This window comes from Pseudorca crassidens, chromosome X (genome assembly GCF_039906515.1).
Source record: "Pseudorca crassidens isolate mPseCra1 chromosome X, mPseCra1.hap1, whole genome shotgun sequence".
Taxonomy (NCBI): Eukaryota; Metazoa; Chordata; class Mammalia; order Artiodactyla; family Delphinidae; genus Pseudorca; species Pseudorca crassidens.
Genome location: NC_090317.1, coordinates 59514751 through 59531465, shown reverse-complemented (window position 1 = coordinate 59531465; position 16715 = coordinate 59514751). Strand labels below are relative to the sequence as shown.

The 16715-nt window shown below is 37.1% G+C and overlaps 1 protein-coding gene across 6 annotated transcripts in view; it reads left to right on the top strand.

Annotated features, from left to right (window-relative positions):
• APOOL (apolipoprotein O like) overlaps positions 1–16715 on the top strand; it is a 229086-nt gene that overhangs the window by 172178 nt on the left and 40193 nt on the right. For all 6 annotated transcript variants that reach the window (XM_067724588.1, XM_067724591.1, XM_067724590.1 and 3 more), the window contains 3 exons: positions 4619–4724; positions 13256–13444; positions 15629–15722. In XM_067724588.1, the coding sequence (XP_067580689.1) occupies positions 4619–4724; positions 13256–13444; positions 15629–15722 (389 nt within the window). The remainder of the gene's footprint in view (positions 1–4618; positions 4725–13255; positions 13445–15628; positions 15723–16715) is intronic.

Genomic DNA, 16715 nt, shown 5'->3' with positions numbered 1-16715 from the left:
TAAAAGTTGACATTTAGCAGAAACTTGAAAGAATGAAAGAATGAAATTTTTGGATATTTGGAGTTGGAGCATTCCAGGCTGAGGGAACAAGTACATACTCCCAGAGAAGGAGAGTGCCTAACATTTTGGAATAACAGTAAGGAGGCCAGTGTAGTAGTTTGAAGCTCAGTAAATAAGGAAGCAATTAGAAGGATATATGGTTAGAGTATGTACAATCTTAGTCTATTGTAAGACTTTGAGGGGTTGGTTTAAGGGGAAAGATCAGAAGGGGCTTTTGGAAATAAGTTTGAGACACCTATTACACAACAAAGTGGAAATGTCAGGTAGGTTGTTGGATATTTGAGTCTGGAGTTCTGAGTGGTTTGGGGTAGAGATAGAAATGCAGGAGTCATTTGCCTGGGGTGAGATGATATCTCCTATGAAGTGAGATAGAAAAGAGAAGAGGTTTAGCTATAGACCTGGGTTAAGAAATTAACAAGCCAACAGAGACAACTCCGAAGGAATGGCCAGAAAACTAAGAAGAAAAGCAAAAGAGAGGGATGTCCTGGAACCCAAGTAAAGAAAGTTTTTCAAGAAATAAAGAGTAAGCAACTGTGTCAAATAGGTATGGTGGGGTGATCAAAATGGGACACTTATGAGAGTGACAGATAACAGTATTAATAATCATATGGGTAGAACCGGCTAAAACCATGACTATCCTGGGCAAACTGGAACACATGGTCACCAAAATAAGTCATGTAAGTTGAGAATTGGCCATTGTATTTAGCATCATGGTAATCACTGGTGAGCATGCTAGGAGAAGTTTTAGTGGAATAGTGAGAAGAAAGTTTGACTGAAGTGGGTTCAAGACAAAGTGGAAGAAAAATTGGAGATAACAAGTCTAGACATCTCCTTTGAGGAATTTTGCTGTTAATGGGAGTAAAGGAACATACCTGGAGGAAGATGTAAGGTCAAGGGATTTTTGTTTGTTTTTGAGATGCTTGGCATGAGAGCACGTTTATTGATGGGAATGATACAATGGAGAACCAAAAATTCTAATGCAGAAGAGAGAGGGAAGCATTGCTGAGCAGAGTCCTTAAGTAGGTAAGAGAAGTTGAGAACCAACGTATGAGTTGTTATCATTATCATTAAAAGTGTTACTGTCACTCATTATTCCTTTCAGTACAAAAAAATCTTAATGTCTTAGAAAGGATAGAGATGAAAAGGGGGACATTAACTACACCCGTAGTAAATAAGTTAGCTGAAATATTCTCTTCCCACAACTTGTCTGCCACTGTGCTTCTGAAGTCTCACCATATGACAGGTCTTTCAGTGGTCCATGGTGAATTTGCTCCGTATTGACTGGAAGTTTCAGGAGAGTAGACTTTGGTTTAATAGGACTAATACTTCTGACAGAGCTGGCTGCTTCCAGAGCGTCTGAGTTACCTGTCACCAGAATGTTTAAGCAGAGCACTTTAGGGGCAATAGTAATCTATAAATTCTGAACCAAGAGAAGCTGAGATTCATCTCAAAGGCCAGTGTAATTTTGTGAAGGGAATTCTGATAGAGGTTACATAGAGTTAGATTCTACTACCTTCTGTGGTTCATAACCCTTTGTATCTTATTTCTTACTAAACACTCAAATAAGGACTTGGTTCTCATGATAATAGAAATAAATTAAAAATTCTCATTTTTCAAAGATTGGTATATATAGTCTCATAATATTGTACTAATACCATGAAGTACCTATTTTACTGCTCTAAGTATTCTAAAACAAGGAGATTATTTTTCAAATGAGATATAGTTACTGGAAACAAATAAATTATAGTAGGTCAAGGTGGCCAGGTAGATAAAAAATTATTTGCATTAACAGGTGGCATGAATCACCCTGGAATTCTCATTCTCATGAAACTTCCATTTTATTGGTTTCCAGGAAGAAGGAGTGGAGAATAAAGTACAAAATGCACATATTCCAAGCAGGAAATAGTACATAAAATATATTTGCCAATAAGTAAGGGAAGTAGTAGAATTTGAGATACACAGTGGGTAGAAGGTTAACAACTTATCAAAATGACCTAAATGGAAAATATATGGTAGGGAATATTAGCAGAATGTGAAGTGACATCCTGGCAAATGTAGACTTGAGGGAGAGAGAAAGAAAGACAGAGGGAGAGGGAGAGAGAGAGAGTGAGAGAGAATGAATCTTAACGAAAGTCTGGTGTCCCAGCTGGATTACATCTGTGTCTGTTGCCCTGCCTAATACTTCCTTCCCTGTCTCCTCCTTATTTTCTCTTCCTGGCAACTCTCCTTACCTCTGTTTCACTCTTTCTGTCTTTTTCCACTTGCTTTTTTTTCCTTACTTTTTCTTCATCTCTTCTCCTTGCCAATGATACTCAATGATATCCTCAGATTATTGTTTAGCAGTCCTGGTGGCTATAAGGTCAGAGATCTCTGATTTGCACAGGGTTGAAAACTGCATTCATAGCAGTATATTTCATGCATAAGATGTGGGGGATTTTTTGGCAAATAATAAAACATGATGAAACCTAGTACAAAGATGAACAAATAACTTTTACAAGTAACAAATTCCTGTGACTAAACACAAGCAGTATACAACTCACAAACAAGTCATGTGTGTTCTATATATAGGAACTATAGATGTGAGGAACCAACAAGTGTACAATGAAAAAGTTATCTAGTAATTTACACAGGGTGGAGGAGAAAGTTCAAAATCCATGCTCACTTATCTCCTATATTAACCACTCACAGTCTCTGTTTGCTGATCTTTTCTCATAATTGCAGTAACCAAGTGCTGCTGTGAGGACTGTTTGTATTTCTGTCTTACTCTCACGATGGTGGATTGCATGTTTATATTGACTCGAATTTTCTTCATTTCCTGCTGTGTTCTGACTGTACATTGTGCACAACGTAAGAAATTTTTTAATTGCTTTATTTCCATAGGTTGAAGATGTAAAGAATTCATTAGATATTAATCAGAGGAGGAATCAAGGCTGCAGTAGGTAGCCTAAGGGACTAAACAGAACTCTAAGCAAAGGTTCTATTGTTAAAAATTCACAAACCTGAAAGTATCTGGTTCTTTTAAAAGATATTTATTCTTAGAAGGGATAAATAATTGTTTTATCTTGAAGCTGACATGTTTGTCTCTGGTATCTAAGATAAATATGAAAAATTCTATGGACTACCAACTAAAATGTTTACTTGCATCAATATTAGTGATTGTTTTAGGCTATTTATATTTAACACCTTGTTTCTTAGAATATATAAGGTTATACTTTATTTTTCAGAAAAATTTCGCTCTGTTAACATGTCCAATACAAACAGGTACTTACTTGACATAATATAAACCATGTGAATCCCTATAAAAGGAAAGAGATATCCAAAGAAATAAATTATATAATCATATTGGTCTATAAAATGGCCTAACATCTTTGCTGAGACCAGAAGTACAATTCTTTTTCAAAATATTGCCTGTTGAAATTTCTCCAAGCAGTACCATTTGACTCACTAATTCTGGTGAGGGAGTTTTGCAATGTTAGTTGGTACTTAGATGGTCAGTTGTGCATTTTGGTCAATTGAAATGGTTTCCAGATTCGAAGAAACTGTTTTAAAGTACTGTATTTTTCTGATGTCACCCTTTCATTTATTTAAAAAAATATGTTTATGTAGCAAAATCAATGTGTCATATTTTACATTAGGAAAAAATATGCTCTCCAAAGGGCAAACAGTTTTCTTTTGGATTCTATAGACCTGATCTTATTGGAGCTGTTTTCCCTTCTTTCCTGTCACCTCTAACCTTGGGACTTGGGCAATCTGAAGTCTCATGCTTATAGAATCTCTTCTTTGTGTTTAGGCTGGTGGAGGGTCAAAATAGTTTTCCCTTTCTTGAAATTACAGTTTCTGTGCATGTTTATAGGTCCTGTGACTCCAGATAAATGTTCCTACTCACTGATTTTCAGACTCTAGAAAACCTTTTCTGAGTCCAGATTTCTGGAAGGGGTACTGCAGCCATATCATTGACAGAATGACTCTCCAGGGTAACCTTAGAAATATCAGAAAATCATCAAGGATTGGGGCTGAGGTGTCTGCCACCCCCAGTGACCTACTAGTAGGGTAATTAATCTACCTGTCTCAACCAGAACACTTTGAAAGTGAAGAGAGAAGTATTAATATTTATTCCAGGACAAAAGGCATAAACTGAAACTGTCCTTGCAAACCAGGATGTATGTTGATCCTATCTTTGGATATATTGTTATGTCTTCCCTTAGCCAGAGATGATTCTCAAATTTAGTACAAAAGAACTTTATTTCAAATGTTAGATAGCCTTTAAGCTATAATGGCGTGTAGTGACTGTTTTTAAAGCCATGTTGTAAAAATCCATCAGGTACAAAATAACAGAATGAAATCACTTGTGTTGTTCATCTTGATTTTTGGAGACTGGTACTTGAAAGTATGGTATTTGAACATTTTCGAAGTACAACAAAGTTATTTTCATTTTTATGTTTTAAGATTCTTTAACATGTAGTTTTTCTAACATGTAGAACTTTTCACATGTGTATTAGCTAAGTTTGAAACATTTGTTCTATATTGTTGAGGGATTTTTGAATGTTGTTATTTACAGCCAATTGTACATCTGTGACTGACTTTGATGATTGTCCAGGGAATATAATACATTTCTGTCCAGAGAATATTGTTTGTGCATGCAAAGATGGAGAGCCTTTTTGCAAGTAAGTGGTTATGTGTGTTGTAAAAGCAAAGTACAATATACTGTAAGTAATAATGCACTTTGTTTTTGTTTGTTATATTCAACAATGCAACACTTCTTTTAAAATATTTTAATCAGAAATAACCCCTACACATATAACACAGTTATTGTAGATTCCCTAAAACAGTTTAATCTACTGTTCTAAAAACAATATAATAAAATTTAAAAGATTAACTGAGACAATTTTATTAACTTTAAGAGATTAGCATCATTCAAAAGAGCTTTCCTCAGACAGACTTTTAATAGATTAGTTATATATACTCATGAATAAACTATTTTGCTGTTCTAAAGAAGAAGAACTTAAGGTGTGCCTCATGTTATGCAATAGCAATAATCCTGACATGTTATGTGTAAATAAAGTTTTTTTGTAAATCAAGAAATATCTTAAATGTACTGTGGTTCCCTCCTTTGTTTCCAGGTTTGCTTTTTATAAAAGTGTGTATTCTTTGATATGAATTTAGGCAGATTTTCTACTTTGCTCTAATCAAAAATATGAGAGTATTTGAGCAAAAAATAGAAGGAGACCTAGGAAAAAACATAACACAAGAATAAGAAAGCATTCATAAGTGAGAGAAAGAGAGGATAGGTGGGGACGGGGCAATAGTGAAAGGTTTTCCTGGGTCCCTGCCTCTTAAACTGATAGTAAGAAAACCAGGGGTAGGCAAAGGGACCTGAGGTTTGAGAGAATTTTGTGTTTGGAGAAATGTGACTAGTTTGCACACCATGCTCTAGATATACTGAATAACAGTATTTGCAGTTCTTCAAGTGCACTATTTTCTCTCTCACCTTTGGACGTTGACATATACTACAACTTCTCCCTATTACTGTTCATTCACCCTCCCTCCTCTCATCACAGCTCTTCTTCCCCTGGTGAATTCCTACTTAACCTTCAAGAGTAAGCTCCATCATATTTCTAACATAGCACTTAAACTACTCTACTGCAATTTCTGGGTGTCTTTCCTCTCAATTTTATTTTATTTTTTTAAAACATCTTTATTGGAGTATAATTGCTTTACATTGTTGTGTTAGTTTCTGCTGTATAACAAAGTGAATCAGCTATATGTACACATATATCCCCATATCCCTTCCCTCTTGCGCCTCCCTCCCACCCTCCCTATCCCACCCCTCTAGGTCATCACAAAGCACCCAGCTGACCTCCCTGTGCTATGTGGTTGCTTCCCACTAGCTATCTATTTTACATTTGGTCATGTATATATGTCCATGCCACTCTCTCGCTTTGTCCCAGCTTACCCTTCCCCCTTCCCATGTCCTCAAGTCCATTCTCTACGTCTGTGTCTTTATTCCTGTCCTGCCCCTAGGTTCATCAGAACCTTTTTTTTTTTAAGATTCCATATATATGTGTTAGCATATGGTATTTGTTTTTCTCTTTCTGACTTACTTCACTCTGTATGACAGACTCTAGGTCCATCCACCTCCCTACAAATAACTCAATTTCATTCCTTTTTATGGCTGAGTAATATTCCATTATATATATATATATGTGCCACATCTTCTTTATCCATTCATCTGTCGATGGACACTTAGGTTGCTTCCATGTCCTGGCTATTTTAAATAGTGCTGCAACAAACATTGGGGTACATGACTCTTTTTGAGTTATGGTTTTCTCAGGGTCTATGCCCAGTAGTGGGATTGCTGGGTCATATGGTAGTTCTATTTTTAGTTTTTTAAGGAACCTCCATACGGTTCTCCTTAGTGGCTGTAACAATTTACATTCCCACCAACAGTGTAAGAGGGTTCCCTTTTCTCCACACCCTCTCCAGCATTTATTGTTTGTAGATTTTTTTTTTTTCAGTACACGGGCCTCTCACTGTTGTGGCCTCTCCCTTTACGGAGCACACTCTGCGGATGTGCAGGCTCAGCGGCCATGGCTCATGGGCCCAGCTGCTCCACGGCATGTGGGGTCCTCCCGGACCGGGGAAAAAACCCGTGTCCCCTGCATCGGCAGGCGGGCTCCCAACCACTGCACCACCAGTGAAGCCCTGTTTGTAGATTTTTTGATGATGGTCATTCTGACCGGTGTGAGGTGAAACCTCATTGTGCTTTTGATTTGCACTTCTCTAATGATAAGTGATGTTGAGCATCCTTTCATGTGTTTGTTGGCAATCTGTATATCTTCTTTGGAGAAATGTCTATTTAGGTCTTCTGCCCATTTTTGAATTGGGTTTTTTGTTTTTTGATATTTAGCTGCATGAGCTACTTGTATATTTTGGAGATTAATCCTTTGTCAGTTGCTTCACTTGCAAATATTTTCTCCCATTCTGGGGGTTGTCTTTTGGTCTTGTTTATGGTTTCCTTTGCTGTGCAAAAGCTTTTAAGTTTCATTAGGTCCCATTTGTTTATTTTTGTTTTTATTTCCATTTCTGTAGGAGGTGGGTCAAAAAGGATCTTGCTGTGTTCCTTTTGTCATAGAGTGTTCTGCCTATGAATGTAGGGTGTATGTTTCCTTTTTGAAAGCACCACAAGGACAAAAATTTAGTTTTATTTATCTCCAGCACCTAGCACAATGCTTGTCGTATAGAAGACGTTCTGCAAGGGTTTGTTGAATGAATCAGTAATTCAATAGTGCAAAATATTGGAAAAATATTGAAAAAGATAAAAAGTGATTTTAAAAATCCATTGGATTTAGCATTTAGGAGTTGTTGGTTATAATCTTTGAGAATATTCCAAGACTGAGATGAGAATACAAACCAGATTGCAAAATTACATCCAAGGAGTAGGAAGTAAATATAATACGGCAATGAAGAAACATATATAAGTCATCTGACAATTTTAATGTTATTTGTAAACTCTTAGTTGGAGGAATTCTGGAGGCATGTAATCAAAATTTTGGCTAAAAGCTAATTACCTTTTACCTGTCTTCCTAATCCTTATTATAATTATGTACCTCATTTCTTTTACAAGTCTTTACAATTGTTAATTGCCACATCACATTGACATTATGCCTATTTTAAAGTTTTTCTCCACCAAGTTGATTCAAACAAATTACTTCAACCTATTTTACTGGTAGATCTCAATGTGGAGCATAACTGCTCTGGACTTGGTGTGCCTGTGTATATATGTATCTGTCAGGTTCTTTGAATGTCTACCTAATGACAAGGGATCATTTTTATTACTAAATATATTAGCACCACACAGTTTGAGTCAGTTATTTTGACATTGTTAATAAGAGTTAGGCACTAACAAATTATAATTGAACATATCAAATTAAATGGTATGATCATTATTTTTAAGTTCTTAAAACATTTTAATGGCATTGCTGAAATTGTCAGGATATATATACCATCACCACCACCCACACCCCTCCAGGCAGATCTCTGTCACACACACACGTACATGCACAGATGTTCCAAATATTTCATTCAAATAATGAATGAACAAAAGCCAAATTTAAAATATGTTTAAAGATAAACAATTTAAGAAAATTGGCCAAATTAAGAACACATGCATGATACACGCTTTTTAATTTTTCAGTCATGTTTTGTTTAAAAGAACTACATTTTACATTGATACAAATAGAATAAAGCTTATTTAAGATCATTTTATATTTTTAAAAAATTCAATTATGGGCTTCCCGGTGGCACAGTGGTTGAGAGTCCGCCTGCCAATTCAGGGGACACGGGTTCGTGCCCTGGTCCGGGAAGATCCCACATGCCGCGGAGTGGCTGGGCCCGTGAGCCATGGCCGCTGAGCCTGCGCATCCGGAGCCTGTGCTCCGCAACAGGAGAGGCCACAACAGTGAGAGGCCCGCCTACCGCAAAAAAAAAAAAAAAAAAAAATTCAATTAACTCTGACCCCCTATGTCCATCACTCATCAAAATGAGAATCAGTACCTCAGTATATTTAAACAGGATGCAAATCTTTTTTTGGTATTGCTGTTTTATTGAGATATAATTGCTCTACAAAAATTGCACACATTTAATGTTTATATCTGGATGAGTTTGACCGTATGCATACACCAGTGATATCATCATCACAACCAAGGCACTAAACATATCCATCAACTCCAAAAATTTTCTTGTGTTCTTTTGTGGTATCTTTACTTTCTTCCTTGCTTGCTTCCCCCCCACCCCACCTTTTTTTTTCTTTGTTTAATAAGAACACAACACGAGATCTATCCTCTTAAAATATTTTAACTCTTTCTTAAAAACATCTTGTAACTTCTCACTCTGTGTATCCATTCTTTTCTTGAGTTCTTGGATCATCTTTACAATCATTACTCTGAACTCTTTCTTGTGTACATTGCCTATCTCCATGTCACTTAGTTGTTCTTCTGGGGTTTTATCTTGTTCCTTCATCTGGAACATATTCCTTTGCTGTCTCATTTTTTATAAATTCTATTTGTGTTTTTATGTATGTAGTAAGTTAGTTACGTTTCTCGATCTTGGAGAATTGGCCCTCTGTAGGGGATGTCCTATGTGTCCAAGCAGTACACTCTCCTCTTGTCACCCAAGGGTCAGGGACCAGCTGGTCCCAGGATAAGTTCTGACCCATGTTTGCAGACTCAGTTCCACAGGCTCTGATATGACAGTTTTCTTGCTTCTGGTGTCTGCCCCCTGGTGGGTGGATCTGGGTCTTGACCCTCTGGTGGGCAGGGCTGTGTCAAGGGAAGTGTCTAGAGGTAGTTGTGGGGTGAGGAAGTCTTTGGGCTGCCTCTCTGCTGACAAGCGGGTCTTTGTTCCCACCCTGTTGGTTGTTTGGCCTGAGGTGTCCCAGCTGGAGCCTACAAGCTGTTAGGTGGGGCCAGGTCTTGGTGCTAATGACTCGAGCAAGGGTCTTGCTGTCAACCCCCAGCAAGAGTTCATATAGATGAACAGTCCTCGATATGTCCACCACTTCTTATGACCCCAGAGAGAGCCACCGCTGCCCCTAACCTCCCCAGGAGACCCTCCAAGACCAGCAGGTAGGTCAGGCCAAGGCTCCTATGAAGTCAGTGCTTTTGCCTGGGTCTCAGTGTGTGATAGACCTTGTGTGCACCCTCTAAGAGCGGAGTCTTTGTTTCCCCCAGTCCTGTGGAGCTCCTGCAATGAAGCCCCACTAACCTTCAAAGCTAAATGCTCTGGGGGCTGTTCCTCCTGATGCTGGACCCCTAAGCTGGGGAGCCTGATGTGGTGCTCAGAGCTCTCACTCCTGTGGAAGAACTTCTGCAATATCATTATTCTCCAGTTTGTGAGTTGCCAACCCAGGTTGTATGGGATTTGATTATATCCCAAGTGCACCCTTCCTACTATCTTGTTGTGGTCTTCTTTATGTCTTTGGATGTATTAACAGAATATCTTTTTTGGTAGGTTCCAATCTTTTTAATCGATGATTGTTCAGCAGTTAGTTGTGATTTTGGTGTGTTTGTGAGAGGAGGTGAGCTCAAGGTCCTTCTTCTCCACCACCTTGTCTCCAATCCCCTATCCTCTTAACATATTTTAAAGTGCACAATTCCGTATTATAAACTATATGTACTATGTTGTACAACAGACTCTAGAACTTACTCATCATGCACAACTGAAACTTCATACCCATTGAGAAATAATTCCCTATTTCCACCCCCAGCCCCTGAAAACCACTATTCTATTCTCTGCTTCTATGCGTTTGACTATTTTTACTTGGAACAGTTAATGTATCTCTCAACCAATATTCACATTTCTCACATACTTACTGGTTTCTGAGGAAAAAGAATCTAAACTATATTTTAAGTGTATTTTTATATAACGGCTTTATTTTCCATTTATGATAGAAAAAAATTACGTACCTCCCAGGATTGCTATGAGAATTAAGTAAGATAAAATACTTAAAATTCCTCGTAAAGTAACTGGTTCAGAAATGTGCTCCCGCAAAGTCAGTTCATTTCTTCTCCCTAGCCACTATGATGTTAAGCTCAATGGTCAATTCTCATTCTTCATCTTACTTTACCTAACAGCAGCAATTAACACAGTTGATAAATCTCTCTTCCTTGAATTTTCACTTAGCTTCCAGGATATCCCTCTCTCCTGTTTTTATTTTTTTCTTCTGCTTCACTGCCCACTTCTGAATTACTTTTGCTAATCTCTTCTCTTGTCCCCACCTACTTAATGTTGGAGTGTCCGAGGATTTAGTCCTTCATCTTCTTTATCTGTACCTCCTCCCTTGGTGATCTCATCCAGTCTCATGTCTTTAAATACCATCCAACTGGGAAAATTCATACCTCCAGACTTAGAGGTACAACTGCCTACTCAACATTTCTACTTGGATATCTAATACTCCTTTCAAAATCAGCAAGTACAAAACTGAACTCCCCAACTCCCATCACTCCCACCCCAAAATGTTCTTTCTACACAGTCTTTCCCATCTCAGTTGATGACAACTCCATCCTTTCATTTGCTTATGCCAAAAAACTTAAAGTCATCCTTCAGTCCTCTTTTTCTTGCACACTCTCCTCCTTGTCTATCAGGAAATCCTGCTGGTTCTACCTTTAAAAAGATAAGCAGAAATCAACCATCTTTTATCCTCACCCCCACTGTTATCATTCTGGTCTAAATTACTCTGGTCATCTCTTACCTAGATTACTGAACAGCTTTGTGACCTTTCTCCCTGCTTCTACCTTTGTCCCCTATAGTCTGTTTTTCAATACTGTAGAAAACAGAGCGATCCTTGTAAAACAACCTAGATCATGTCACTCCTCAAAATCCTGTAACTATTCCTCATTTCACTCAGTATAAAAGTTAAAGTCCTTACAATGAGCTATAAGGACTTTTGTGATCTGGTCTCCTTCTTTCTTTGGCCTTATCTTCTACCCTACTCCCTTACTCTGCTTCAACCACACTGATTTTCCTGTGATCCTCAGACATGTAGGCACATTCCATCCTGCTTTAGAACCTTTGTACTTGCTGTTCCTGCTTCTTGGAATGCTCTTCTCCCCAAATAAACCTGTGTCTAACGCCCTCACCTCCTTCAGTCTTTCTTCAAATATTATCTTCTCAATAAGGCCTGCCCTTTACTAACCTATTATATCACTGCAACCTGTCCTACTATCCTGCCCCCCCAAATTGCTAATCCCCCTTACCCTGCTCTACTTTTTCTTTATTCCTTAGCACTTATCACCTTTAAACATTCTAGATAATTTACTAATGATGCTTATTTTTGTTGTCTGTCTTCCTTTCCTACATTTTAAGATGCTTGAGAACATGGATCTTTGTTTTATTTACTGGTCTATCTCAAATGCCTGGCACAGTACTTGGTACATGGTACGAACCCAATAAATGTTGTTGAATAAATGAATGAACTGTTACTGTTTTATATATAATTCCTTTTGTGACTCAGTCCTAAATTAAACAAGAAATACACTCTTGAAAAAGTCTTTTTTTCTAGGAAGAAATCCGTGAGAGTTTATAAGACATATTTTTCAAACATATTTTAACTTGCTTAAATGAATTACATTATATTACATATTAGAAGCCATGTCCCATTGAGTAGATTACTACCTATTTGAAGCTGGTAGCTGCACTTTATTATAGAAGCCTAGAGTATCAGAGCTATAAAAGATTACAGTAATCATCTAATCAATCCCTTCATGTCATCCATGACAGTACCCAATGTATTGGAACAATACAAACCAGGTTTAGTTTACTTAGGATCTGATATTCACTGTTAAACTGGGTAATCCTTTATCAATTCTACAGGAGATAATGAAGTAATCTCTAAAGACACTACATGAACTAACCTCACCATTAGTCACTCTAATTGAGGATGGTGAGAAGTCACATTTTTCCTTTCCACAAACCCATAGACATTTCTATGTGGGTGTGTGCTATGCCAGTTCAATCTAGGCACCAGAGAACCACACTCAGGTTATCTGGCAAAGTGTCAGGCTTTATAAAAACACAAGAAGTTTATGTATGAGTCATTTATTTCTTTAAAATAGAGGAGGAAGATCTGGAGTCATGGGAAAGATGGAAACAGGCAGATTTTGCTGGCAGACAGTCTATTCTCACCTTCTCATGTTTCTTCTTGTATTTGCTGTCGAGTGGCATAGTCAGGCTGTTAACCTGCATTCATCACTGTAGGAGTTGGTCAAGGGAACACCCAGCTGCAGTTACAGAACTAGTAGATTAGACCACTTCAAACTCTTTTCATAGCAGTCATAGAACTGAAGTAGCCAGAGTGAATAGAGGCATGAGCAATGGACAAAATGTGGATAGTTTTAAAAGCAGTGTTGAGACAGCCATTCTGGGTGAGACTTTTTTTTCACTTCTAAGTACCACATCTTCATTAGCCAATGGTTGGGAAATCCTGACCACCTTCTGCATGCTAATTCAATGTGTTCAAACCTGTACATTTTAGCATGTTTGCTCAAGTGGAAAAATAGTACAATAGAAATCTCTTGAGGGCCTTAAAGGGAAAACTTATGGTTTAGTAACAATGAAAGATTGGATTCTTTCAGGGGAAACAATTTGTTTTTATTTCTCTAATTTGTGAGCTTTTTCTATTTTTATTATCTCTATCAAGATGTCCAAATTTCAGAGGCCGGTGGGGAAATTATTGGTACATGGGGACCAAATGTGACCAGCTCTGGAATACTCTGGACCTGATTTTAGTAGCAGCATTGCCTGGAATAGGACTGGCTATACTAGTTGGTGTAACAATCCAGACTATCCACTACTGTAAAAAGAAGTCAAGGAATACAAATGATCACCGGTAAGAAATTTCTAAATACATCTGAGAATGATGGGAAATCGCTTGTGAGATCACTAAATGATTCAAGAAATAACGGATATCATTTATCATGCATACAGCTGATATATTCTCTTCCATATTCATCAACATTTAATTAAATTAGAACAAAAGTCAGGATAACTAAATAAATTTTGTTCAGGATTTGGATACAACAAAAACTGTAAAGCCCCTTCCTCAGATAAAAACCAAGTGAGCCAAGTGTAATTCACTAAAGAATTGTCCTACTTCATTGCCTTCCTTCCACCAACGTGCTATTTGTATGCACCACACATACTGTCCTAAGAGTTGAGGCGGGGGAAGGGGGACAGCTGTACCAGTATCTCCTATTTACCCCAACCCCCAGCATCCAATAGGCTTGACTGTATTCTGACTCTGTCTTGGGCAAATCTCGTCACTTCACTGGGCTTCAATTTTCTCAGCTGTAGAGATTGCTATAATCTGACCTACACATCTTACAGAGATGGTGAGATTGATACTGAAAACAACAATCATTTACAGACAGCTTATTATATGTATCAGGCTGAATTATAAATGTTTCATACCTATCAGCCCATGTAATCCTCACAAGAACCCTATAAAGTACAGATGAGATTACTAAGGCACAGAGAGATCAAATAACTTGGCTGAGGTTACAGGGCTAAGTCTATACCCAGGCAATCTGACTCCCAGGGTTAAACTCTTAATCCCCATGCTACACTAATGGACTCTAATGAGATAAAACAGTGCTCTGAAAGCTGTAAAGCCCTGTTGCATTCCTTTTGTTTTTTTGCTTAAAAGCAAATAGTATCCTTTATATTTTGCACTGCCTCTAAATGATAGAAATATGAAAGGTAAATACCAGTAGGGTAAAATCTCACCAATTTTATATCAGTTAATTCAAATTAGCATCTACTTTAAAGTATCATTCTCCAGTGACAAGATAGTGTTACCCTCTATGCAGTATGAAGATAGTTTGAAATATTACTTTAAAATTGGAAGTGGCTTGTACTGTCAGCCTCACACTTCTAAGAATAGAATTAGGTTGGAAACCTCCTGAGATTTTAAAGAATCATTTTAATTAGAAATCATACCCATAAACAAGTCACCTTTTAAGTATTCTCCATAGTTTTCCTACTCCAAAGCTTTCTAGAACACTGGATTTGTATTCCAATCCTCTCTCTTCTACTAATTGTCTATGACTTTGAGAGGATCACTTAGCCCCTGTTTCCTCCTTTATAAATGAAGAGTTGGGTATACATATCCTTTTTCTCTATAGTTGTGAGAATCAAATGAAATAATTAATGGAAAACTGCATTGAGAAGCAAAAGCAAAACAAAAAGCTTGATTATAGATTAGAATAGTAATAGTGTTTATAAGCATTTAGACTTATTTATAGGTTTTTTGGGTAAAGAATTAATCTGCCTTATTTTTCTTCAGTTAAAATATAATTTAGTTTGAGCTCCTTTTTTTCCCTTCTGCCATTCCCTCAATTGTGAATTGACAGAGTGTTTCTATATATACTCTGGAAGATTCCTTAGTGTAGTGGAAAATGTATGGACATAGAGCAAGACAGACTGGGATTCAAATCCCTGTCCTATAAATCACTGACTGTGTGGCCTTGGGGAATTTCCTTAAAATTTCTCAGCCTCAGGTTTCTCATCTGTAAAATGGAGTTAATAATACTTATCTTGCAAGCCTTACTCAAGTAAGATAATGTAATTTTTGTGAAATAAACTGATGTGTGAAATTTACTTTCAATTGCATTAAAAATATAATGGATTAATGGGTGGATAGAAGGATGGATAGATGGATAGATATATGCAAAAGCAAGTATAGTAAAGTGTTAATGATTAAATCGAGGTGGTAGATACATGAGCATTCACTATAAAATTCAATTTTGGTGTGTGTTTGAAAATTTTCCTAATAAAATGTTGGGAAAAATCAGATAATGTAAAGTAAAACACTTTGAGCATGGAAAATACTCAACAAATGGTAGCCAATATTATTGCATTCTCTCGGGTACATATAATAATGGAGTCTTAAGATGGGAACATTCATTCTGTGTTGTCAAAAATGAGTTTATTTTAAAAAGTGATTTATAACCAATTAAGCTACTTCTCTATCCTAACTATATATATATATATATTTTTTAATTTACTGTGCCAGAGAACAGAGGAGTTTATCAGGACTCCAACCTCGGCATAATTCTGCACATGCTTTTGATACTGCTATGAGACCTTCTCAACCTGATCAAGGCCAGGTAAACACTGAAATTCATTTGTAAGGTAAACTAAGCTTACAGAAGACACCAAAGAGAGAAATGCCTTAGAGAAACAAAAAGAACTTTGGGAGATTAAAGAAGTAGTCAGAGACAACAAAATGAAGTGTGATCAGAAGATCAAATTGTACAAATATGGGATTGTTGATGACAAGTTATTTATCAGTAGAGTACAGGCCAGGCCTGGGGCAAATTACACTGGGAGTGCTCTCTCCTTCTTTTCTCCAGCATTTCTTTCCAGGTAAAATCAAGTTAAAACATATATCAAAGGCAGCCTTGGGGAAAGTTAAAACACATATCAAAGGGGAAAAGGAAGCCACTAAAAGAGGACTAGAAAGATATGCGTAACAGGACACGGATTAGAGCTATGTGGCTTTTTTTTTTTGAATTAGCTGAAAATCTCTTCTTATCTAACAATATGTTCTCAGTAGCACAGATCCTCTGAAACAGAAGACTTGTGTGGAGCTCTTCAATTCAGTGTACCTTAGGAATAGCTCTGAAGTAAGAGGTCTGGATGTCATACCCAACCACAAGTATCAGAAGCAGCAGCAATGCTTTTATTGTTTTAAATCAAACAAATCGCTAGTAAGACACTGCAGCATCATCTTTTTGTTATGGTATTTTAGTCCTAGAATATGCCCAATTATGATCTCTATATTTTAAGGAAGACCTACTTTGAGACTAAAGAACACAAGCCTCAGTATAATTCTACATATATTCCTGATATGGTACCTTCTCAATAGTATCAAGGCCAGTTAAAATTAAAACTCATGAAAAGGTTAAGATAAAAAGTTGATAAACGGTGGATGAGTGAATGATAGTGGTCATATATTTTCTATTAGAAGTCAGAACAGTTAAATATTGGAACTTAGAGAATGAGGATAGGATTTATGTGTTTCTGAATATATCTGTGTCTATCTGTCTATCTAAACCATTTTTCAAAAACGAAGTTTAAGGTACTCTGGATGAATATAC